Here is a 24,615-nt window from a genome sequence, read left to right on the forward strand (position 1 = left end):
GGCTCATTTGCCTTTTTAAACCTGCTGTGCCTGAAGATGTATTTTAGCAATTTTGTCCAAAGCCCAAATCACAGTAACTAATTCTGTACAACATCCGTTTTTTTAAACAGAGAATAAATGAAAACAGTGTTGCACATCAAAACAAAATAGAATCTATAAAGGTTGTGTTTTAGAGGCTGTGTTTATGCACTTGTGATAGTGAGTGGTGATGCTTTCCTTTGATATTTGAGGCCTCTATCTGAGTGACAAAGAGCAGATCTCCTAGGAATCTCCTTAGCTTGAACAGTTGGTATGGCTGAATGAGCAGTGAAGCAGAAGGGTGTATGCTATTGTCTCTGAAGTATTTCACATAAACTGCAGGCACAGGCAATTCTGTAAGGTACACACACATATATATGCACACACACACACACACATGCAGAAGCGGTGGGAAATCAGGTGAAAGTTGAATGTTCAACCTTCAACATAGGTAAAAGTAAAATCTTGCTCACAGTCAGGAGGAAGCTCTCTATAGATAAATGAGAGGCTTTTACCTGGCTCAGACCACGTGCTGTTAGCAGACACCATGCACAGCTTGGAAATTCTCCTGGCCTTTCTTCCCTCTTCACCTCCTCCTGCCTCAGAGAGATGAGTACAAATCCCGTCTTTCCCTGGTTTGCCACAAATTTATAAGCAGATCTCTGCTCTGGCTGTGCTGCTTTGCTCTTTGATGCTGGATTGAGCATGCAGGCCAGTCCTGGCAGGTTTGGATTTTGAAGTGGCTGAAGGTGAAGTCACTGTTACTGCAGTGCACACTGGCACCATTCCACTTGTGCTCCCCCCAGTGATGGCTATGGTTATGTGTTTTTTGATGACATAACCATTCATCAGACTCCTACAGTCTAGAGGCAGTTCCACCTTTCAGAGACCTGAGATTACCCATGGATGGAATTTTTAGAGCATCTGCTGTGTGAGGAGACACTGCAAGTTGCAGGCAGGATACAAAGGAAGAGTGGAAAAGTTCCTAAGGATCTTTCTGAAAACTGTGTAGTTATATTAAAAAGGGATGTAGTTATTGTTTATCTTTCCTTGAAATTGTGCCTTGACTACATCATTATGAGGTGCCTCTGAAATCTGCTGGTAGAAGCAGCTGTTATTGTAACTCTTACCATACCAATTCCCCTAACTCATATCTCCACTCTAGTTTGTAACCCAAACTAAAGGTAGCACTTTTCAGTGATGCACAAAACAGAGCTTGTATCTTCCCCTTGCAAATATCCTAAGACTATAGACAGTTCTCACTTCTTCTCATGTTCTTCACATTTAAAAGACAGATCAGACTCAAAGTACATTCAGTTTTAAGGTCTTTTGAGGCTGCTTAGAGAAATGTTGAACACATTTCCTGTACATCCATCAGGTTGGTAACAGGTCTTACGTAACCAAACAAGAAACTTGTGTATTGGGGATTTGACTGGCAAAAAACTACTCAAAAATTCTGCCTTTCAGATACTTAAAGAAGGGATTACTTTTGAAACTTGTTTTGCCCTTGCAAATTTTACTTCCATGAAAATGTGTTGTTGGTATGCATTTTGCTCATTAGGAATGAACTTAGATCATCTCTGTTTCAGTTTCACGCATAAATACAAGATTACTCTATGTGCAGTCTGGAGCAGTTGCAGAATACTGCGGCCAGGCTTTTCTTTAGGCAATCCACATCAGTTTTAGAAGACAGGCTGGTACCAAATGGTCCTGCAGAAACTCTTAATTTAAATTGCATGCAAGGTTGTCTTCCTTACCCTGCCTTGCACTTTGGCTGTCAGAGCACTGCATCCAGCTGGAGCGAGACCTAGCTGAAGACAAAGATTTAGGGTGTAAGTTCATTACATTATAGGTTAGCAGCAGGCACAGCCTGAAGGCTTCATCTAAAAGTGTCCTTTTTGGAAACTTCTGTATCCAGTTGTTAAAATGTGCTTTCCTGCCTCTGATAAAGTAAAAAGTAAAATATATACAGTCCTGGATGGTGTGAGCTCTTTCTGAGATTAATAGTAACGTTGAGACTGATGGAATGTTTTTTTCTGTTGCATTTGGTTTTGCTTTAGATTTAGGATTTAATAACACTTCTTATTTTTGGGGGGTTTGTTGTGTTATTTTTTCGAGTCTTGGACTTCTTGCATTTAAATGAAACTATTTTCATTTTAGTGCAATCATGGTTGAACTAAAATGTATCCAAATAGAAATAATAAATAGCTGCTTTGCATCTCAATCTGATTTTATAGTAATAAGTCCCATATTCTCATAACACTTCATATTCTCATGTTTCCAGTCTGTATATAAACGTTCTGGTTTTACATTTGATGACTTAAGAATTGCCTACTCCTTCATTCTAGCAAAATGTTTGCTTACGTGTAAAGAAAATGAGGAAAAATGAGCAGGCAAAGAAAACAAAAAAGAGAAGCAAGCACTTATTAACGTTAAGAAAAGAAAACTTGAGAAGGTGGTTAAACAATTTTTACTTTGAAACAGAGAGAGGAGTGGTAAAAGTGGGAGGCAAGGGGTGAGGGGTGTCACAGAGTTTGGGTTTTCCATCCCCAATTATGCGCTGGCTGCTACGCTGCTGATTTACACTGAAAGCACTGAATGGTGCCATTATATTCCTTTTCAAAAGTTGTGGGCTATGAAATTCAATCTGAGGTATTTTTAATGAGTGTTCTGAGCCTCAGTTGCAGCTCTTCCCAAGAAACAACGAGCACAGTGTGCCACTAAATAGTGCCAGGGCTGGGGGTTAAACTCATTCAGCTTTTTGCTTGCAGGGAGAGAAAGTAATATCAACATTTATTTGACAGGTATATGCTTGGTTCCAGAGTTGAGCTTTAGTAAAACAGCTTTCCATAAAGAAAATGTTCTGAAAAATGAGGTTCTATCAGCTTCACATCAGACTCCCATCTAGTTTCTGAAAACAAATCTTGTGGTGTGCTTTCCAAAGCCAGTGCCCAAAGTACACATGCTGGGCTTGTTTTGTGGGCATCCCTGTGCTGCAGAATGCTGGCAGGCACATTCCTATGGGCAGAGCCTACTGGTGGAGGTGCAGCTCATGCCACATGGAGACATCTGCCCAGTTACACTCTTGGCTGTCAATTAAACATAGATAATTGAGAGGTAATCTTTGTTAGAGTGGTGCCTGCTGGCCTCCCGTGTCTCCACTAAGGGTTTTGGTGTCATAGCAGGAATGGCTTTGGTGTGACTCCCTCCCTTATTGCCCCTTTGAGCTAGACACAGCTTTTCAGTGAAGACTTATTAGCATGCACCTGATTTTAAAAAAGTCATGTAGCACAAAAGTATTGTTACCTTCCACCTTTCTTACATGCTGATTTGCAAAGCTGGGTGTTTCAGATCATGAGGAAAGCACCGTTTAATGAATCTGCCCTGCAACTCACACCAAGATCTTAAATTCCTGTAAAAACCAGGCTGGCTCTGGTTTTTATAAATCATCACCTTGCAGTGTCAAGGCTCTGAGGCTGGAAGACATCACGTGGAGGATACTCTTCAGAAAGGAAAATAGTCACTTCCAGCAGTGGATGGTTGCCTTGCTAAGGGAATAAAGAACACTACAAACCACTTTTAGTTTTGCTAGTAAAATTAGGCAAATGACTCAGCATTTACAGGACCTAATTTAGGGAATAAGATGACATATTTTTAGTAAGTTTGCTCATTGTTCTTTTAATGCCTCTTTTTTTTTTTTTTTTTGTCCACGCTGTGCATTTTAATGATGTTCAAGGAAAGTAATTTTAGTAACAGTGGTGCTGCCAAGAGTTTCCCACTGGAAGTCTAAGAATTTAATTGTTGGTGTGTGAAATTTTACAGCCTTAAACAGTTATTTAAAAGACTTGCTCTGCCACTGCTGATTTCCCACAAATGTTTCACACCTATCTCAAGGAAGTTATGGCTGTACTACAAGAAACAAGGTTTGTTTTTTTCCAGGAGGACTAATTAGCTTCTGCAGAGACCTGGTTTTGAGTTTGTGGGTTTTTGGCATTACTAAGATCAGCATTCACATTTCATAGGAAGAAATGTGCTGTCTCCATTAGGACAATTTCTTAGAGGATTTTTAGGCAGATAACAATGAAGTTTTCCAGTTGAATTCATAAACAGATGTGATCAGAGCACCACTTTTAAATTGATAAAGTGAATTTAGCTGCATATGTGTGAAATGCAGGATCTTGTAAAATCAGTATAGAAAAGTTAATACAAAATCAGTTGTACTTTCTAACTGAGAGTTAGATGCCAGCTAGTTAAAATGCTGTAAAGAGAGCCAAAGGAACCAGTGAACCAGGAAACTAATCATGAAGTATTTTGTTAATGCTTTTCACCATGAGTAACATTTTGTAATAAACAGATGTGTACTAGAATACTGTGACCAAAAGCTGAATAGTTTTGGTTTATATGGTTTGTGGTGTTTAGCCAGTAGGTTTCAGTTTTTCTTTGGCATTGATAAAAGAGGGATGAATGTGTGAAACAAATTCTGTGGAATTTTGTCCCTACAGCTACTTGAGGAGGAAGTTCTCCGGGCTCCAGGAATCTGCCTCTTTCTTCCTCTTCCTTCTTTACAAAGTACACTGGCTTTGTGGTGGTTGCTGCTGATTCTGCAGTAACAACATCTTGTCCACTAGAAATTGGAATAATTGAAAGATGGCAAAGTCAGTATTAATATCAGTTTGCTTTTGTAAGAACTGCAAGGAAATCAAATTATTGGAGGATTACACCTGAAGATGACACATTGGTTTGTGATATGAAAAGCTCAGTCCCGAAGGTGCCCAGCCCATCTCTCCTCCATTTTTGTGTCCACTCATGCACATTGAAATGGCATATATAATAAACACAGTGTGGGTGGTGTTTGCCCATTAAGGTGTAAAGCTGTAATTTTATGAGCCAAGTGAAAACAGACCAAGCAGAGGCTCCAATTCCATAGCTTTACTGTACTGTAAGTATAGAGATGTACAGTTACCTGATGATTTACTGCATCTGAATTTTGTATTGGTCTGACTCTACTATAAAAGCAAGCTTAACCGAGCAGTACTGAAAATAGCCTCATCATAAAACTTTTCATCAGCTTTGCTAGATAATATTTTTATTTTTCCTTCCACAGCATTTAACTATTAAAGAAGATTATTTAGTATTTACTGTTCACCTGAATTTTACTGTTGGCTATTTCTACTGAATTTGATTTTTGGGCATTGGAAGAGTTTCAGGTGTTGCAAGAGCAGGCTTTCTTTTTCTGCCTATTTAAGAAAATATTTTGACATAAACTAGTTTGTCATGATCAGAAATCCAAGAACATGATTACAATAACAAGTCCATATTTCAAATGTAGAGAACTGCAGTTTTCTTTTGGAGACCATGCCAGAAATTCAAGGAAATGAGAGGGTTATTAAATCCCTTCTCGTTTTGTTCTTTGCCTCACTAATTGCTTACTTCATTGATTTTTGGTTAGCAAAGAAATTCCTAAAATAGTTGTTGTGGAAGTTAGTCATAGCTGATAGGTGGTGGGGAGGGAAAGTTTAACTTTGCAGCTGCGTATTTTTTTAAGGGCGGTAAAACATACCTGAAGTAAAAATTACCATATCTTAAAATCATGCTGTTTAAAAAAAGGTGCCACCACCACCACCAAAACTGACCAAAGGGTAAAAGTGTACATCAGAGACTGTGGAAGCCAGCCACTAGCAATAAGGGAATACAGCTTATGTGGTGAGTGTAAAAGCAGTCCACTAAAATCTTGAAAGAAAAGAACACTAAATAGTCTCATTGTACAGACACAGCAGATGATCAATTGCCCATTTTTAAGGCAGCATAAGTGACTTATTCTGTTCCTGCTTTTGGCCTCAATCCGCCCTTTGATGGTATGTGCACAGTCTGTGCAAAAGCATGTGGGATACATGCCAGGAGTGGAGCCCTTAGCTACATTCAAATGGAAAATATCTTAAAAGGAATAAGGTGCCTTTAGGTTATCACAAAAATCTGCCTCTTCTACAGCTTCTTTTCAAATGGGATGCATACCTGGTGGCCGCAGGTCCACTGCTTAAAAGCAGTGGTGGGAGTGTGTGGCTGCTCTGTTCAAAGGAGTCACTTTGCTGCTGTTCTTTGGCCTGGTATGTAGGAGTCATGAATCACACTTCTTCAACACTTCTCAACTACCCAGTCTAAGCTGAACAGCCAGGTAAAATCTAGTAAGCCCAGGTGTAAGAGCTATCTTGGTGGTCTAATGCTATTTTTATAGTCCTCTAATCCTTCCTATAGGATTAACACCTACACTTTGAAAGGGAGGAGAGGAGAAGAAGGGCAGAGGGTCTCTAAGTGTCTTGGCAGTATTAAGTCCAGAGCAACAACACTCAGACCAGTGCTTCTTGCCTTTAAAACCACCTTTCAGGAAATAGACTTTTGCTAAATATGAATTACGCATTTCATTTTATGCCAGCAAGGAGAACTGTTTAAAATACGAAATTTGTCTTCAGATGCTGACAGCATTGTTCTCCTGTGAGTAGTTTTTGAGCCTTCCTTGAAGTATAAATTTCTGACAGAGTTATTTGTTTAGGAACCCTGTACTCAATCTCATCTGTGAGGTTATTTTTATACTATTTGCTTATCATGAACAGTTCTTGGTTGGTTTTCTTTCATTTCAAAACTGTAGATACATACATACTTTTTAACAGTTTCAAATGACTGAGAAAGTTACACTGTTAAGAGCATTGTGTTGTTATTTTAGTAGTGATTAAAAATGTGTATGACTTCAGAAATAGTAATGAAGTTACTGAATGAAGTTTCCACAATCATTTTAATGCAGTTGTTAAATTGGAGTATAAAATTAATTTAACAGTCTGATTTGGCTGATCTGATAAAAAGCTGATCAGTAGAATGGATTTTTTTTTTTTGTCATTAACCCTGAAAAAGCAAATACACTTTAAACCTTGTGTTTAACCTTTGTGCCATATATTATTTAAGTATCTGTAAAATATTTAGCATGACCAAATGACGACATTTCATTTTGGACCATTTGAGCACCCAGTATGTGATATGAAGAGGGCATCACTGGCAGAAATGCCTGCCTTTATGTGGTGGAATGTGTGAATAATGAATGTACCTTTTTCTTTAAGATTAACATAAAGGAATTATTTTCTCTCCTATGAGCTGCTACTGTACAAACAAGTGTAATTAAAACCTAAAACAACCCAAACTTCTTTCTGACCCTTTCACAGCAGTTTTGAAGAGGAGAAGGAGAACAGAGTAGTGTGTGTTTCCACATGAAACTGTTTCTTACTTCAACCAAAAATAGGACTTATTTTTTTTTAATGTTCAGAAGAAAATGTTTATTTTATTTGGTTCTTTTAAGCTGGTATTACTGCTCAGTAATGTAAAGACAAACAAATGAACAAAAAACTTTCAATCAAAGATCTTGTTCAAGCTGGGATCGGAGATTATTTCACTGAACAGATAAAAAATGGTAAAACCTCTGTTTGACCATAAACATATATACTTTTTTTTTTTTGTGCATAATTAGTGGAATAATTGCTGAATTAACTGTTGGAGGTGGTGTAATGTGTCCAAATCTGCTTCTTTTAGAGTTCTGGATATCTTGTATCATAGCTATCAGGCACAGCCATGTACTTTCTGTTTTTTTAAAAAAACCCAAACTGTATTGCAGTCTGTGTCAAAGAATGGTCTAAACAAGTATGTAGGGGGATATTTTTTTTTAATGATAGGGGTTTGCTAGAACATGAAAGAATTGTTGAACCTATTAAAATATTCACCACTGGAATATCATAAGCAATATACCGGTTTGGATTTTGGTGGGAATAGAGTGAGACTAAATTGAGTAGGACTGAGATAATGAGAAGATAGCAAAATATTGAATACATAATGTGTAAAGCAGGCTAGTTTGGCTGGGTACCTTCATAGCTTGCAGCTAAATGTGATGATGCACATTATTCATAATTTAGAACTTGACGTTCCCTGAAAATGTAAAGCTACTTTTAAAATGTGATTTCACAGAGCTAAATGAAAGACCAATTCAAAATTTATTAAGGAATAAAAATGTGTAGCTGGAAGTCAGTGAGCTTCTTTTCATTGTAATAAATTTCTAATATTATTTAGGTGTAAGTAAATACCCCATTAAGAGAAAAATAGTAATTCTTTGGTATATCAGTCTGTCTGGGGCTCACCTCATCTCAGATGGTTAAAACAGATGTCAGGGCTCCTTGTTGTCAGGGTAAAAGATACCCCTGTATTGCTCAGGGGAAGTTCCCTGCCAGTGTGCTCAGACAGCTTGTTTGGGGTGGGAAGAGCAGCTCCCTGGAGCTGCAGCATTTTTTCATTGACTACAGAAATCTGCTTGTCAATAGAAACAGGAGCAGGGGACTGCCACCTGCTGCAGGTACTTCCCAGCTCCTGGGACTGCATGTGACTGTCCCCCACCTGTATTCCATCAGGATACCATGCTCCCCTGTTTCCTTCCCTTGCTGCCTTACAGGGTGGTGGTATCTGTGCAAGAGCACAAGTGCAAGACCACTGCAGCAAGAGGTCTGGAGGTATAGTCTTGCCACCAGCCTTCATTGCTTCCATGCTTCCATGTCAGTGACCCCCATGGAGCAGACTGTGCTGGCATGGAGCAGGGGAAGCAGCCCAGCTCTGGCTTATGCAGATGCTGTCATGGGGCTGTGAAGCTTGCCTAGAAGTTGCTGTTTGAGGCATGGCAGCGGGGCCATCCTTCATGGTTGGAAAATGCCTTCCAGGTTCTGTGGAAAATTTGTGTTTTCTCCTAGGCCTTGTAACCAAGCTGAAGTCAGGCACAACTGTTGACTTCAGATGATGTCATCGGTGTGGTGCACTCATCCCTGAATGCTCCCTCTGTCAGCTCGTGTTTACTGTGCCCTGAATGACTCCTGGTTTGCTTCCATACCCAGTGGACTGAGCTTTTAATTTATTGTGTTTAAATTTTTTAGTAGGCATGTCATGGAACTGCACTGAATCAAGATCTCGCTTAAACCTTGTGAGTTCCTGCTTTTGTGGATGTTGTACTTCTCCTTCTGGTCCTGCAAGACTGGAGTTTCATCAGACTATAAATCTCAGCAGATTTTATATGCACAGCATTTCCTTTGAGGGAACTGTCAGATTTTATTTTTAGATACACTGATCAAAGATAAGATGAGTTTAGAATAATAATATTTACAAATACTATGGTAAGAAGCAATTGATTTTATTGAGGCATGCTTCAGAGAAAATGCCAAGTGACATAAATGCTGCAAGACTGCTGTTCCATCGTTTAAATGCCTATAAGGAAAAAACTTTTATGAAAACACTCAGCAGGTTTTCATCAGAGGCTTTTACTCATGGTCTGAGATCAGACAACTGTGCTCTTGTTAGCAAACCTTGAGTCGTGTGGCTCTGCATTTTTTCCTGTTGATCAAAAATCTCCCCTCAGAGACACTTTTTTTCCTGTGAGGAAAGATGAAGTTTGGTCTTTGTCAGACAGAAGTCCATCAAATACTTTAGCTAGACATATGTACATACTCTCTGGCATGTTGCCGTTCCTCTGGTTGAGCAGGAGTAGGAAAGCTTCTTGCTGTGAGGATGACTGATAAACTCAGTCTTCCTCTCTGTAGCAGCCCCAGCCAAACTGTGAAGATCTGAGACTAGTCTGGAAGCAGGAGTATTTACTTCTAGATTAATTTTGGGTGTGTTTTCAGAGCAGTAAATAATGCCAGTCTTACACTCAGTCTAATGTGTTTAATATTCTTCTGTTGCCTCCAGTGAAATGCACTTAGCAGGAAGCACTTTCATCGAGATGGTGCATGTTTGTTTGTGCCTAAATACAGTGATAGATGTAGTGGAAAGTGTAGGAAACTTTCTGTTAGAACTGACATACAAGGCAGAATGGTCAGTGCAGGCTGGGTGGTGAACACTGGGGATGCTTTTGGTTTAATGAAGCTGGAGAACACAAAGTGAATGTATTCAAATATACTTGCACTTGAGACTTACTTTGGATGCCATTGTGTCAGATCAAAATCGCTCTATCTAGAAAAACAGAGGTCTTTTTTCCCCTTCTTTGCATTCTCTTGGCATTTTACTCTGAATTACTCAAGTTACTGCAAGGTTATGGTGAATGCTTAAAAAATTAGTACTTTTATCAGCGATTGTTCTTTATGTTTTTTTTTTTTTACGGTATTCATGAGGCTAATGTTTGCTACAACAAATATTAACAAACAGTTAATAGATTGAGTGAATATTGCTTCCTTGTGGCTTAGGTTTCTCAGAAGCATTGTGAATATGTTGGGTAAAAACCTGTTCAGCAAGCTTTTGGAGAAGTGAGCTCGTCCCTTCAGACTTTCAAAACCAGCCAGCATTGAAGGGTTCAGTCATTGTGTCCTGCATGACCAAGGTGACAGTGCTGCTGTGGTGGTACATACATCCTAGAAAATGTGCTTTCCCTAGAAAAAATGTCATTAATTTCTCTGGTGAAAGCCTGACTACTGGGGATTTACTTTTCACAGTTCATCTTAGAGAAGGCTAGATAAATTACCTTTGGAAAGATGCTTTTCCCACCTAGGATATTACTTTAGGTGGAAAAAGTCTGTCTTTATCTTTTGGTATCCCAGTGAAACAGAGACCAGACTGCATTATGATGCATTTGGGAGGAGGTGGGATTGAGCACCTGCCCGCTCTCAAGAAGGCTGTTGGTATGGGTCCTAGAGATGCCAGGGCCTGGGCTCAAGCTCTGAGCTGGTCTGCCCACCTGTAATGGTTGTCTTTTGTTCACTTGATTACTACTGTTTCATTTTACTGTGTTATTTACTGGTCTAAATGGGAGGGTTGAGTCTGCAGGTGGAGTGCAAGACCAGTAGTCCTGGATGTGATTGTTCTCTTATAATAGCAGGGTTTGTGCAATTTAATGGGTTATTATTTGTTCTGAAGTGAGCATAGACCTGTGTTTCAGGGCCTCTTGAGTTAAAATAAGTGCATTTGTCTAAGGAACAAAAATATTTCATTTCAGTGATTGGCCTTTTTATACAGAGATGGGTTTTTGCAGAAGACTTGCTGGTGAACTGTAATTTGTAGTATTTTCTGCAGATGTGGATTTAATGGATGGGCTGATGAAAAGAATCCTTACAATCAGCAGAGTGGTGGCTCTGGGAGCTAATATTGGGCTAGAACATCTGGTCTTTATAGAGGGAAGGCTTTCTTTCAGTATGTTTGACTCTTGCAAATTACTTGCCAGCTCTGCCAGGGTAGCACAGACAGGTCTGGAGCAGCCTCAGTGCCTCCCAGCAGGCAGCATGGGATAAGCCTATATGAAATCACGGCTTGAGCCTGTTGCATGTCAAGCAGCATCCAGCAAACCCTCAGTCCTTGCAGTTTTGTATGACAGGTCTGTCAGTGAACATCCTGATTTCACTGTGTTGTACACAGTGACATCATTTGAAGGGCCATAGGATAAAATAAAAATTCACATCAGAAATTAGCCTTGGTAGACATAAGAATATATCCCAAGCCCCCCTATTCTATTTCACAATACTTTTCCTCCAAAAAATAAAAATGCACTAAAGATGGATTCAGAGCTGCCATGAATGGATAGATGGATATAGTCTTTAGCTTTAAAACTAGCATAATTATTGTCAACTGCCCTGTGGCTATGGTTGTAATATCCACTGATTTTGTAAACAGTTTTGGCAGTGTTGTTTGCTGAATAATTTCTTAGCATAATAATTTTTCTGCCACTAATTAAAAGCATCTTTGTAACTCTAGGCTTTGTTTTCTTCTTACAGCAAAGAGCTCCAGGGAAAGTTTTGCATGATGCTGTTTGCAACCACCTCAACCTTGTTGAAGGCGACTATTTTGGCCTTGAATTTCCAGATCATAAAAAGATGATGGTATGTAAAAGGATTCATTTTCAGCTGGTTTTCATCTGCATGCACACTGTTTTCTCTCCTTCTGCTCCTTACTTGTAAGATATATTTAATCCTCAGTCTTCAAAAGGGAAAGAACTTCTAAAAAAGAATTGTTCTTGCCTAGTGGAGTTGAAGAAATGTTTTTAAAACCTGATTGTTCCTGTCAGATTTCATCTGCATTGAAAGTAATGGCTCATTCAGACACAACTTGTGGAAGTGTTTTGTTTTTCTAAGTTGCTGTACAGAAGCCAAAGGCTGGACTGTTACAGAGCCTCAACTCTTGATTTTATGGTCCTGCTTTATTTGGAGTGCAGAAATAAACTTTCTCTGCTGATGAAAAAGTTGCAAGGATTGTGACAGAGTTAATGAAAAGCTTTATGGGGCAAGAAAATAGATAAAATATTACAAGGTTAATAAAAAGCAGAGCAAATCCAAGACCCCCCCCAAAAACTGATGGGAGTGCTTTCTGGGGAGCTGTGTAGCCCAGGCAGGTGTCCTGGTCCTGACACTCAGGAATCTGAGGTCAGTTGCTGGCAACATTCAGGCACTGCACTACCCATATCACGTACCAGATAAAGCCATAGGCTGATGACTTCTTAGTCTTTAACAATTTATTTTTGAAGTTTGTTTTATTCTAGACTTATCGTGTAACCTACTAGTATGTGTGCTAGTTATCTGGATTGCTTTGCCAGTACATTCTGATGTACATTGGATTTCATGCCTGTTAGGTGAATTTTGCACCAGTAGCCTGAATGACCTAAAAGAAATAATTTTAGGCAATTGATAAAAAAATCTGTGTTCTTTCCATCTAGGTAAAATATTAATAAGGAACAATATTTCTCAATGAAATGAACAGTAGGAATCTTGTCTGTCTTGCCTTAGTGCAGGCACAGACATTAGACAATAGACATTAAAACAGAATGCTAGTGGTCATAGTGTTCTAGGCTAACTATAATTAAACAGGATTCTTTTTTAAATGGATGTCAATCTTTAGAAGCGATCTGCTTCACAGGGTGCTGCTGGAATTACATAAAACACAGTTCACTGGAAGGGTTAGCATTCTGCCAGATACCTTTGGCTAATGGTTGAGGTCACTTTAGAGCTTAATGTAACTTTTCTAAACAGTGCAACTGTGCAGTACCATTGCAGCAGAGGGTCCATGTAGCTGTGTTAATAATGGCATTCTGGCATTATTGATGTATATATGTAAAACTGAAACAAATCCTAACATCTTTTGTATATACAATTGCCTTTTAGTTTTCTAGAAAATAGAGAAGGTCATTTGATCAACCTTCTCTACTTCACAGGTCATTAAGTTTTAAATAGATGACTGTCTACATTTTGCTCAGAGACCTGAAGTAAACTAACAGTTTTCAGTGGTGTGAAAACAAAGTGGTTTATTTGCTTGAGGCAGAACACAGGAGAGATTGAGGCGCTGCTGCTGCCTGAGGCCCTCATGGTGGCAGGAACTGACTGGCTGGAAATATGTCCAGACAATCACAGCAGGGGATGCAGAGCTCTGATGAAGAGGAAGGTGGACAAAACCCCTGAAGCACAGTGCCAGTTTGACCTGAAGGATAATACTTCAATGCATACAGCATGGTAACTCAGCTGGACTCCATGCACTCACAAAATGAAGTACTAGCCAAATATCTGAGAGCACCAGTCCATGTTCTTACTGATTGGTCCAGTCTTTTCTTTTCTGAAAAATGGGGAGCTCCACAAGCCTTGCCCATATCTAGTCAGCTGTGCCCCAAGAATGGTGAAATTCAGTGGAATTAATGCCTTCAACCACCCAAAAGTAACTCACAGAAACTGAAGCAGAAGATTTGATTATGAATTGTTGTTTCAATGTGGAGGAGCACTCTGAGAGTATTATTTACACTTAACTTATTGTAACCAATTTAAATGATTGAACTGAGGTGAACATTACCATGGGATTTAAAATTTTCTGAGCTTCATAAAGGCCATAATGTAGAACTCAAGCATTGTGCAAGTAAAATACTCTGCAGTTAATGGTATGTCTGAGAAATAAAACACACATGCATATTTTATATTCATACCATCTGAAGAGAATGAGTTGCTTTTCCAATGTAGAGTGAAATGTAAAAGGAAAAATAAATATTTAGAGCATATTTGTTTGGATCTAATAGTATGTATGTGAAGTCATATATTCACAATTTGTCTGTGTTTATTTCAACATGCAAGGCTCCAGATCTCATATCTGACCTATTGACAGTGGTATGTCAAGTTGCCTGGGAGCTGTGTACATTCAAGCATACCATGCTAGGAGCAGACAAGATCTGCATGGGAGATGATTGTGGAGGCTCTGAGTGCTCCACTTCCTGCTGGGACAAGGAATAAAACAAGGCACTGTCGCCAAGCCCGGGGTTTCACAGAGTTTCATAATATTTGATGTCTGCCCCAGTTCTCCAGCTGCTGAAATCTGGTCACCATTGTGGAATGCCAACCTTTGTTTAACAAATAAATAATCTAGCCTTGTAGTTTTGGGGAAAATGAAAAACATTAATCTTGATTAAGTCCTCACATAAGTTTTCCTTTCCAGTTTATAAACCAGTCTCAGATTGATGGTGTTTAGGTACAGTGTGGGAGCTGCATGATGCAGAAGTTTTGATTGCTTGGGTTTGGCCATAGTGGTGACATTGTCATTTTCCCCCACCTTTCTCTTGCCCCACTACATGCATTCAGTACATGGATTTGCAGTATCCAGCAATCTGTTCAAGTCTGGCTTGCTTGTAGGATTGCTGGGAAAGTAGAGAGAGGAATTGTGCACTTGTGTGCTCATGCTGTATCATAAACCCCCTCTGGGGAGAAGAGAGGGTTTTTTTGTGGGGTTTTGTTTGTTTGTTTGTTTGCTGCAACAAGTAAAATACATTATTCTCATAATCTTGTAAATTGGCTATTTCATATTTGCAGTTGCAGCAGTGATACAGGCCTGCTCCTGTCTGGCTTCTTAGGTGATTTTGGGAAATTGATATTTTGAGTATGTTTCTGTCTCTGCATAATCTAAAATTATTAAAGGTCAAAGAAGTATTAATTCTAATACATACTCTTTTTCTGGAGGAAGACTCGATTAATTTGGTTTTTAATGGCTTTAACCTTTGTGATGGTTGTAGGGTGTTCTTCCACAAGTTCCAGATGTCTTTGAGGGAGGCCCTGTGCAATTTAGTGAGATAACAAAATATAAATCATGGGCATGGTTAGTTAGCAGCTGAGGACTCTGAGCTGTCTCCAGACCCTGTGAATCATATGGCTTTTACCTTCTGCGTGATTGTCCCTTGGCTTTCTGTAACATTTTGCCCCAGCCTTTCTAAGCTGAGACTGCAGGACGAGGGGATAGGCTCTCAAAACTATATTTCCACCCACTGCTTCATTTTGGAAGCTGAAGGGAAGACCCACACACTATCCTGGAAAATGGGCTGTCAAGTAAGCTACATGCAGAAGTTACATTATCCCCAGTTAAGAATGCCTGAGCCTGAATTTCCCAGGTTTATAGAAAAGAGAAAATGTTCTATATCTCAAAAGTAAGCTTTCTGCCCCCCATACCCGGTGCTGTTGTCTGCTTCACACCTGTGATCTGAGAGGACATTCCTCCTCAGGTGGTGGGAGGGAGGCTCTTCACCTCCATGGAGCCCAGCAACAGAGCTCCACATCTATGGCCAGACCTCATACTGGGATTCCTGTTGGGTCCCCCATACCGGTAGGCTGCTGCCATGTCATTTCTCCATTTGTCCAGCATTCCCAGCCTCAAAGGCAAGCACCACTTCCCTTTCTCAAGACTATTCTGGGGTTGGAATTCAATGACAATATAGGACTGTCTTGTCCTAAACTCCTCATTTCAGTTGTTCTTTCCACAAAATTAATGGCTCCTGACCACATGTGTTGGGATTGTTGGTGTCTGGGACAAGTGAGGGGGAGATTTCCTCACTGTTTCCCAGCTCTCCAAATCTCTACTGCTTTGAAAGCTGTGCCCATTCACAGTGCTGTTTCCTGAGCATCTCCCTGAATTTTGGGGAGAAAACCCACCCTGTATAATTAAGGAAAGCATAATGACCACATTGGAAAAAATAAATAGTTAACTGGTTATCTAGGTATTGCAATTAAAAATGCTCATCTAGTAGTTTGTTTAAATATGATAACCCCACCTTCTTTTGTTTTCAGGTGTGGCTCGATCTTTTGAAACCTGTTATGAAACAGATTAGAAGTAAGTACTTCCTTGTTGACATTTCTTTCCTCCATCTGAGAGTACTTGAATAAATTAGGAGTCTGTCGGTTGCAATATTTATATTCTCAACCTTCTGCAGTAAATTTTGCTGGAATTATTTTTGGTTTCTGGCCTGTCCTTAAAGGATATACCTGTGAAGTTATGTCACATGAGCATGTGAATGGGCTGACCCCACCCCACAGGAGGCTGGGGTTTAGTCAGTCACTGGAAGAGGTGCTGGTGGGAATGGAGTGAACAACTTTGTAGAGAAAAACAGTGCAGTAAAAGAAGGACTGAAGGAATATATATTGCTGACTGGTAGTAGCAGGAATCAGAATAGAAGGAAAACAACAGGAAGACTTTATTACTAGGAAGGAGCTGGTAGATGTATTACCACTATGTGGAGATTGCTGCAGAACCTGGGATGTTCAGAGACCAAGAGGAGGAAACAGTTGGGATGGGGGAAGCTACAGTGGGTGGTAGGAAAGAACAGGAAATTGTAAATAGCCACCAGCTCTTGAAAGAGTAGAAATGAAATGAATAGGAAAGGTTCTGATTACTTTGTTTCTCTGTCAGCTATCAGCCAAGTTCTTAATTTATGGAACTTTGCCATTGAGATTCAGATAGGTGCTTTCCTGGTCATATTAGTCTGAATGTATGCTCTGGCAGTTCTCCCTCTCTCAAGATGGGGGTGTATTGGTCCTTTGTCACTGGTCATACTTGTAAGAATTGGAACGAATGTGCTGCTCTTAAAACAGAAATAGTAATTTGCTATTGGACTTCAAAACTAGAGTGTGTTTTAGCTCCCTTCTATTCTGAAGCAAGGGAAGTAGATACACATATATTTTATTGGATCAGCTGATGTAATTGCTAAAAACATACTTGGCTTTGGCAGAGTAACCCTCAACCATGTTACTGTTCTCTTTTATTGTGTGTAAATTTTATTGGAAAATCTCCAAATATCCTGCATACTAACAAAGGACAAGAGGTTAGCTTGTCTGTATGCACTGCAGGTTACATAAATCATCCCTTGTACATAATTGTGCATATTTGGCCAGCATGTTATTAATGTTTGTTAACTTCCTTTGACATTTTCCCTAGGACCTAAGCATGTTGTTGTAAAATTTGTGGTAAAATTCTTCCCACCTGACCACGCTCAGCTGCAGGAGGAACTGACAAGGTTAGTAGCTATGTGACTACTTCTTCTTGTTAAATCTCTGATGGAAAGAGGGGAGAAAATGGAATTTGAGATGACTGGGTGAGGATTGATGACTGCCTCTTACTTTTAGCTTGGTGTTGTTTGTCCCAGCCTTGAATGCACCTGAAAAAACAGGCTCTAAGATTCAGCTGCAGTCTGTACTAAGAGGTTCTGCAAAGTGCAGGAGTCCTTTGCATCACTGGATATGGAGTCCTGGGAGAGCTTTACTTACTCCAAGAGAAGTCAGTCTGGCCACAGAGTTCTCTGTTTGGCATGATCAAGTCATGTGTGGGCACCCTGGGGTACCCCTCTGCCAAGGGACATGTGTGACTCTGCACCCTCATTTTGGAGAGAGCTGTTTTGTGTGAATTACTGATTTCCAGCAACATTGGACCCTGTCTTATAGCCAACACAAATGCCAAAGGTTTGCATAGGTGGAAGTGTGGCTTTGGAGATGGAGAAATGCAAAGGAGAAGGAATAAAATGAAAAATAAGAATGTAGAGAAAAATACACACATATGCAGACAGAGTACTTTAATACTAATGTATAAATGCTTTTCAGTGCATTTCAAAAACTTCATTTAAGCTTTGAATTCACACTGCATTGGCACAAAGACTCCTGTTTCTCTGTGAGTAAATATGTGTATGAGGGACCTGTTGAGGTTCTTTCTCACTAGCAGGTCATTAATTCATGGTCAGAAACATTGTGTTGTTGCAGTATTTCTTCATCGCAACTTTTCACTCTTTTTCTGGTCTACAATATTATTAGCTTTTAATTACAGTTTCCATTCTGAGTCAGAATATTCACTATTACTTTTTATTTGCAGTCTTCTCAAAAGACAAAGTCATCTTTTGCAAAGACCTCTGGTGTCCTTATGACTTGCATTATAAAGAACAAGTCCACTTCTGTGGTGTTCACTGTTTATCTTTGTCATGTTTTATTTTGGCAATAGAGCATTGGAACTGAAAAAAAATAATAATTTATGTTGCTTGATGGCCTGGAAAGAGAAAAGTAGAAATGTGGGTAGGAAGAAGGAGTATTTACTTGGTAAAGACTAAAGAATAAAATAAAGTAAAAAAAAATTAAGGGATGAATGAAAACTCACAACAGGATGTTAATAATGAAACATTTCTGTTTCTGGACAGATATTCTGCATATCTGTTTCTTAGTATGTGAACGGAAAATTAATTTTTGGTGATCTCCGTCTGTACCTGGAGATGTGTCTCTTAATCCTAATGAGGGTTTTTTTGTTAGATTTCAAATATGCATGCTAAAGGACTTGAATATATATACACAGCAGTGTGTAGGATGTGAAAGCATATCCACTGGGAACTACTTCACCACTTGAAGAGGAAAAGACTCTAACATTTTTGTACTGTGTTCCTCTGCAGGGTGAATTTTGTATGGGTATACATATGTCTGCAGGTTTCAAAAGGATGTTATGTAGGTCTGCTGTATTATTTCAGTATGTACACACAAAGTACTTTCCATACTCCTCAAATCAACTTGCGATTTTCATTTAGTGTACCTACATCTTCTCATTCAGAAACTCACTGTTCAAATGAGAGCTTTTGTCTAAATCTATTAAAATCTAGTCTTATTAAAATTATTGAGATTCTAGTATGAGTTCTCCAGAGCAGCTGCAGTCAGTGGAAGGCTTGTAAGGTGTGTCTCACCACTTCAGGTTTCATACCAGCTGTAGGAAAAAATTCCCATTGCTAGCTTTTTTTTTTTTTTTTTTTTTTTTTTTTTTTTTTTTGAGGGATGAATGGGATACTGATTGGAATTAAGCCAATTTTTGTTAAAGCTAAAAGAAGTTTAAATGACGAAATAATATCTTGGAATTCTCTTCTCTCTGCATTTAAGCTGGCAGTGTAGAATTGCCCTGCATGGCTGAAGTGGTTTGGAGGCAATGTTAGTAATTTCTGGTACATGGACAGTGCATATATTAGGGCCACAAAGGTATCAGAGCTAGATAGAGTTGTTTGATCAAGATTTTGTACCTCATTCCCTAGTGAGTGCCAAGGTGGAAGTTTAGAGTTCACTTTGTATATGAAGTTCTCTACAAGAACCTACTGATAACTTTCAATCACTGGTTTATCTGTCATTTCTTCGTGGTTAGAAGCAGCTGCATTATCTCTTGCTAAATACCTAATAGCTGTCACGTTTTCTAGCACTGTCATATATCATTGCTCTGGTGCCAAACAGAGGGAGGAAGAGAGGAAAAGAGATATCTTGGTTCTTCAAAGCAGCCACCATGTACAGCTCTAATGGCAGTAATACAGTATCTGTTGTGTTTTATTTACCCTCTAAACTTTGGTAATTCAGATCACTTCTGCTGATTCCAAAATGTGTGTGCAGGTTGGAATACTCTCCCCTCTTTCCCTCCTGCTTTGTGTAGCTCTTTGTTCCCTTTTGTTTTGCAGGTACCTATTTGCATTGCAAGTGAAGCAGGACCTGGCACAGGGAAGGCTAACATGTAATGATACCAGCACTGCCCTTCTAATCTCACATATAGTACAGTGTAAGTTCCCTTTGTTCTTCTTTCCAGAAGGATAAACAGTATGATTGGTTGGACAGGCTTGGCAGGGTCACCTGTTTGTAGATGCTGTAGGGAAAGGTTTAAGCCATATTGACAATTTGTTGTAGTTCTGTAAAATTGCATTCAAGTACAGATAATTTACTGTTTCAAATAAAGAAGAGTTTCTGATCACTGGATTTGAATTTTCAAAGCATTTGATAGGCTGCCAAAGATAATTTAAAAAGTAGACTTTGCGGGCAGTGGCAAGCATGTTGAATTCTGCTGAAATCCTGTTTTATTATAATTTGCATCATGTCAGTAGGATATTAAAACTCCTGGAGATCTGTATGCTGTCTAGAGAATGTAGTAAATAAACATGCTTAGAATGCCAGACTAAATCACAGTCCTAAGAGGAAACTGATAGGGAAGAAAAGAAAACAATGAATTTTAAGCCCTTTTTTTTTAATTGCAAAGTATGCACAATAAAACTGTCCAGCAGAATGATACATTAATTTTGTTCATGACATCAAAGCTTCTTTTAGCTTCCACATCACTTGAAGGACAGTATATGTTTTCCCTTGCAAGACTTTATGGATACTCATCTTGAGAATAACGTTAGGAAAAACCACTTAGCAGCAAGTATAATGTTTGTGATAGACATTGTTTTGCATGGTCCTTGTACAATTCCCTATTGTGTACGTGCACTGTAATGCTCTTGTATGGAAAGTACAGTCAACAAAGACATTTGGAAGCTCTTTGGAGATGAGCAGAAAAATCTCATGATTCTTTGTCATAGTCTGTTAGAGTGTTAGGGTTCTAGTTTCTCATTGATTCATATTGGAAGGGCAGGTATTTAGTGGTTCTGTTTGCTATGGTCATTATTGACCAGTGTGACTGAGTAGCAGTAAAATTCTGTGAAATTCTGTAGTCCTCATACCATTTTAAAACTGAGTGTTTTGGCAGCACAGACTTAAAAAACTAAAATCTTTGACTAGTGAGGTTTTTGTCTCTTGTTTTTCCTGCTACAGTGTCCAGCAATCCAGCTGTATTTCTTTTCTCAGTTAAGCTAGTTCTAACTGTCTTTAATCTCAGGCAATACAAAAAATTTTGATCATTTGAGGAAATTGAATTTCATTTGCTAAAATGCATTCTAGGAGGCTGAGTTTTCCTACTAAATGTCTGTGCACCAAAGAAAGATGTTGAGGAGCAGACACTCATTCATTGAAGTATTGCTTTATGATTGCTAGAAAACTCTGCTAGAAGTTTGCAGTTGTTCTTTTTATTTGTCCATCTTTTGTCTCATGAACATTTTTCTGTGAAAAACTTATCTGGTAAGAGTCTATAGCTGTATCTTACATGCATGGTTGTCTTTGTCTCTGGCTTATTTCTCAATAATAAACGAAATATTATGTATTTGTGTGCAATAAAAATCAGAGTAAACCGATGATAAGAGTAATGGTATCAAAAGGGAAAGATTGAGAATGCAGGTTAGTTATTGTATGTCTTACTAATGCTGTGCTGAGTGGTTTCCATGGGGAATATCTGATTCCAGGAGGCCCATATATTATGTATGTAGGCTTATGTCAATGTTATATACTGTTACTTATCATAAAATCACAATATGACAGCAAATAGGTTTCTGCTAAATTAGCATGTATATTACAGAATGAATTTTTTTATTTGCATTTGATTTAAAATTATCTTAAAAGCATTGTATGAAGTGTTAGAAGTGAGAGGACCCTTGGATACTGCAAACAGTGCACTACAGTGAGTGTGTGAAGTATGAAGATGGACTGACCATGAGCCACAGGGTGCCCAGGTTGCCAAGAAGGCCAATGTCACCCTGGCCTGTATCAAGAATAGAGTGGCCAGCAGGACCAGGGCTGTCATTGTCTGTCCCCCTGTACTCAGCACTGGTTAGGCCACACCTTAAATCCTGTGTTCTGTTTCCCTCAGAATGACACTCAGGTGCTAGAGTACGTCCAGGCAAGGGCAAGGAAGCTGGGGAATGTTCTGGAGCAAAGGTCTTATTAGGAGCAGATGAGGTGGCCTGTCAAAAAGGAGTACTGGCGAGGCCTTATTGTTCTCTACAATTGCTGACAGGAGGCTGTAGCCAGGTGAGGGTCACCTGCTTCTCCCAGGTAACAAGTGACAGGACAGTAGGAAATGGCCTCAAGTTACCTGGGAAGCTTTAGATTGGATACTAGGAAAAATTTATTCATGGAAATAAGAAATTCAAGCATTGGAATTGGCTTCCCCAGGAAGTGGTAGTCACCATCCCTGCAGGTATTTAAAAGAAATGTAGATGTGGCACTCAGGGACATGGTTACTGGTGGACTTGGCAGTGCTGGGTTAGCACTGACTAGCTGATCTTAGAGGGCTTTTCCAAATGAAGCAATTCTATAATTCTGTTGTAAGAGGAAAAGAGCTGAAATACAAAGCATTAGACATACCAGAAGTGCTAATGCAGCATAATACAGCCTGGTGTAATGCACTCACCAGGTAAGAGAAAAACCATCAGCAGTGTAAAAAAGTCTTTGGCTAAATCACATGAAAAGATTTAAACGAATAATTGCATGTGAGACTGACAATATTTGCAGTATAACTTCCTCTCATTCTTGATGGAATACTATTAGAAAGTTATTCAAGGTGGAAAAGGAGAGTAAGGCAGTAAGTTAAAGCTTGTTGAGTAAGTAAAAGCTTGTTGAGTACGAGGTCAGAGAGAACAAATTCAGAAGTAACTTGAAAGCCAGGAAGACAATTTTGATAAAGGATTAGCAGTTGAAAAATGCTGGGAACATTTTAAAAATCATGTAGAGTTGAAGAAAGTGTCTTCTCTACTGTTGACTCCGAAGAAAGCCCTACAGGAGGTGTGTTAAGCTCATGTGTGTACACAGACCATGGGGGTTTTGAACTGCATTTTGAAGAACCCAGGCTCATGTTATTTGAGGAGTTGCAAACTTAGGTGGGTTTATGGCTTCATTAAAGAACAGAAATTTGCCATTTATTTGAGATAAGATTAAGAACAGACCTTGAAGAATTGTGAGACTGGGATGAGTACAACTGGAAGCAGAGAGCTGTTTCTGAGATGGGGACAAACGGGGCAATTTTAAAAAGGGAAATTCTCAAAGGTTCTGTACTATTTCTACCATTTTAAGGAATGATTGAGAGCAGATGGGGTGAATGAGGGGGTTTAAATCAGACAGTCTCAGTTTTCAACTCTTTTCCACCTCTGACCTTCAAAGTAAAAAATGTCATCATGTGTCTGCAGGCAGTTTGGGTCAAAAAAGCTACTGCTCTGTCATTCACAGATGCTTTGGTTCCTCATTTTCAATGCCTGCACAGGCTATTACTTCCCCGGTGCCTTTAAAGTCCATCTGATTCCAGTTTGTCAGAAATACAGTGTTATAAGTACAATCTTAAACCTTTCCTTTTTTGAACAGACTTAGTTTGAACAGAACTGGATCAAGGGTTCATTTACATGGGCAGAACTGAGGAGAGGGTGAAGCAGGTGTATCTGAGCATGGGTCTGTCATACCCTGGGTCAAAAGTGTCTGACTGCATCTTGCATTTAATTTGAGGGCACTGTATTTTAATTTCTATGACGTTACCAAGGCAGCAGCCTTTGTTACAGCGATGTTGCTGTTACTCCATCAGGTTTGCAGGCAGAAGCTGCTATGCCTGTTCAGTGAAAAAACTAATAGCAAGATTTTCAGAGACATTCCAAGAATAGCAGGCAACAAGATAGTAATTTGGCACCCACAGATAGATTGCCTGCCCCTCACCCCCACACCTGCCAAAATAAGAGAATTTCACTGAATGGACTGCAAAATGGAAGGTGGGTGTGCCATACTGTTGCACACACGGTGTTGAATAACTGCAGCAGATGGGAGCAGCTTTGAGGAGGAGGGAGACAGAATGTGTCTCAAACTGCTGCAGAATTAGAGGAAGACAAATGTTTCATAATCCCATGAGATGGATTACAAGCTAGTGTTCAAACAAGCAAACAGAACCATCTTTTTGACTTTCTCTCAAAGGTTACCATGTGGGACATGAGCCTGGAGAGCAAACCAGTGCTTGGCTGCTTCATGGGGAGGCACCTGAGCACCATGAGAGAGTGTGAGAGATGGATGAGTTCTGCTCAATTAGTGCTGCCCTCCCTGTTACCCCTGCCCTTATCCCCCACACAAGTCACCTCTTCAGCTGACATCCAACAACTTACTTAGTTGAGGTAGACGGGAGAAATCCTGGGGTTTCTTCTCACATATCAAGTACTAACACAGAGGAGAAGAGAGTAATGTGTGGAAGATAATGTAGTGGGAATCGGAATCATAAAACCATGGCACAGGTTGCAAGGAACTATGTTTGCTTCTCTTCCCAGCTGTCCAGGTCTTCTGGATTGACCAGATTATTCAAATGTAATATAGTGCTTTAATAGACTCCTCTTAAAACTCTCCACAGCTGAGATTGGGGATTTTGATGAAACCATAGATCGTGAACACTTAGCGAAGAACAAGTATATACCTCATCAAGAAGCACTAGAAGACAAAATAATGGAATTTCACCGTAACCACATGTAAGACTTTTATGGTTTTGTTATTGGCCTTCTTTTGCTGTAGAGTAGTTGTAATGGTAAATATATGCCAGATCTGAAGTACAAAAGAGCTTTGGACCTCTGAGTTTCTCAAAGGTTGCTTCTCAGAAACTGCTAATGCCTATGAACTTTTGAAGGTTACTCCTGCCTTTTTCCCATCATCA

At 39.4% G+C, this 24,615-nt stretch overlaps 1 protein-coding gene across 10 annotated transcripts in view; it reads left to right on the forward strand.

Annotated features, from left to right (window-relative positions):
• FARP1 (FERM, ARH/RhoGEF and pleckstrin domain protein 1) overlaps positions 1–24,615 on the forward strand; it is a 199,482-nt gene that overhangs the window by 119,690 nt on the left and 55,177 nt on the right. For all 10 annotated transcript variants that reach the window (XM_030270500.4, XM_030270562.4, XM_030270631.4 and 7 more), the window contains 5 exon segments: positions 11,790–11,894; positions 16,095–16,137; positions 17,239–17,317; positions 19,763–19,860; positions 24,319–24,433. In XM_030270500.4, coding sequence (XP_030126360.4) covers positions 11,790–11,894; positions 16,095–16,137; positions 17,239–17,317; positions 19,763–19,860; positions 24,319–24,433 — 440 coding nt within the window.

Source organism: Taeniopygia guttata, chromosome 1 (assembly GCF_048771995.1).
Source record: "Taeniopygia guttata chromosome 1, bTaeGut7.mat, whole genome shotgun sequence".
Lineage (NCBI taxonomy): Eukaryota > Metazoa > Chordata > Aves > Passeriformes > Estrildidae > Taeniopygia > Taeniopygia guttata.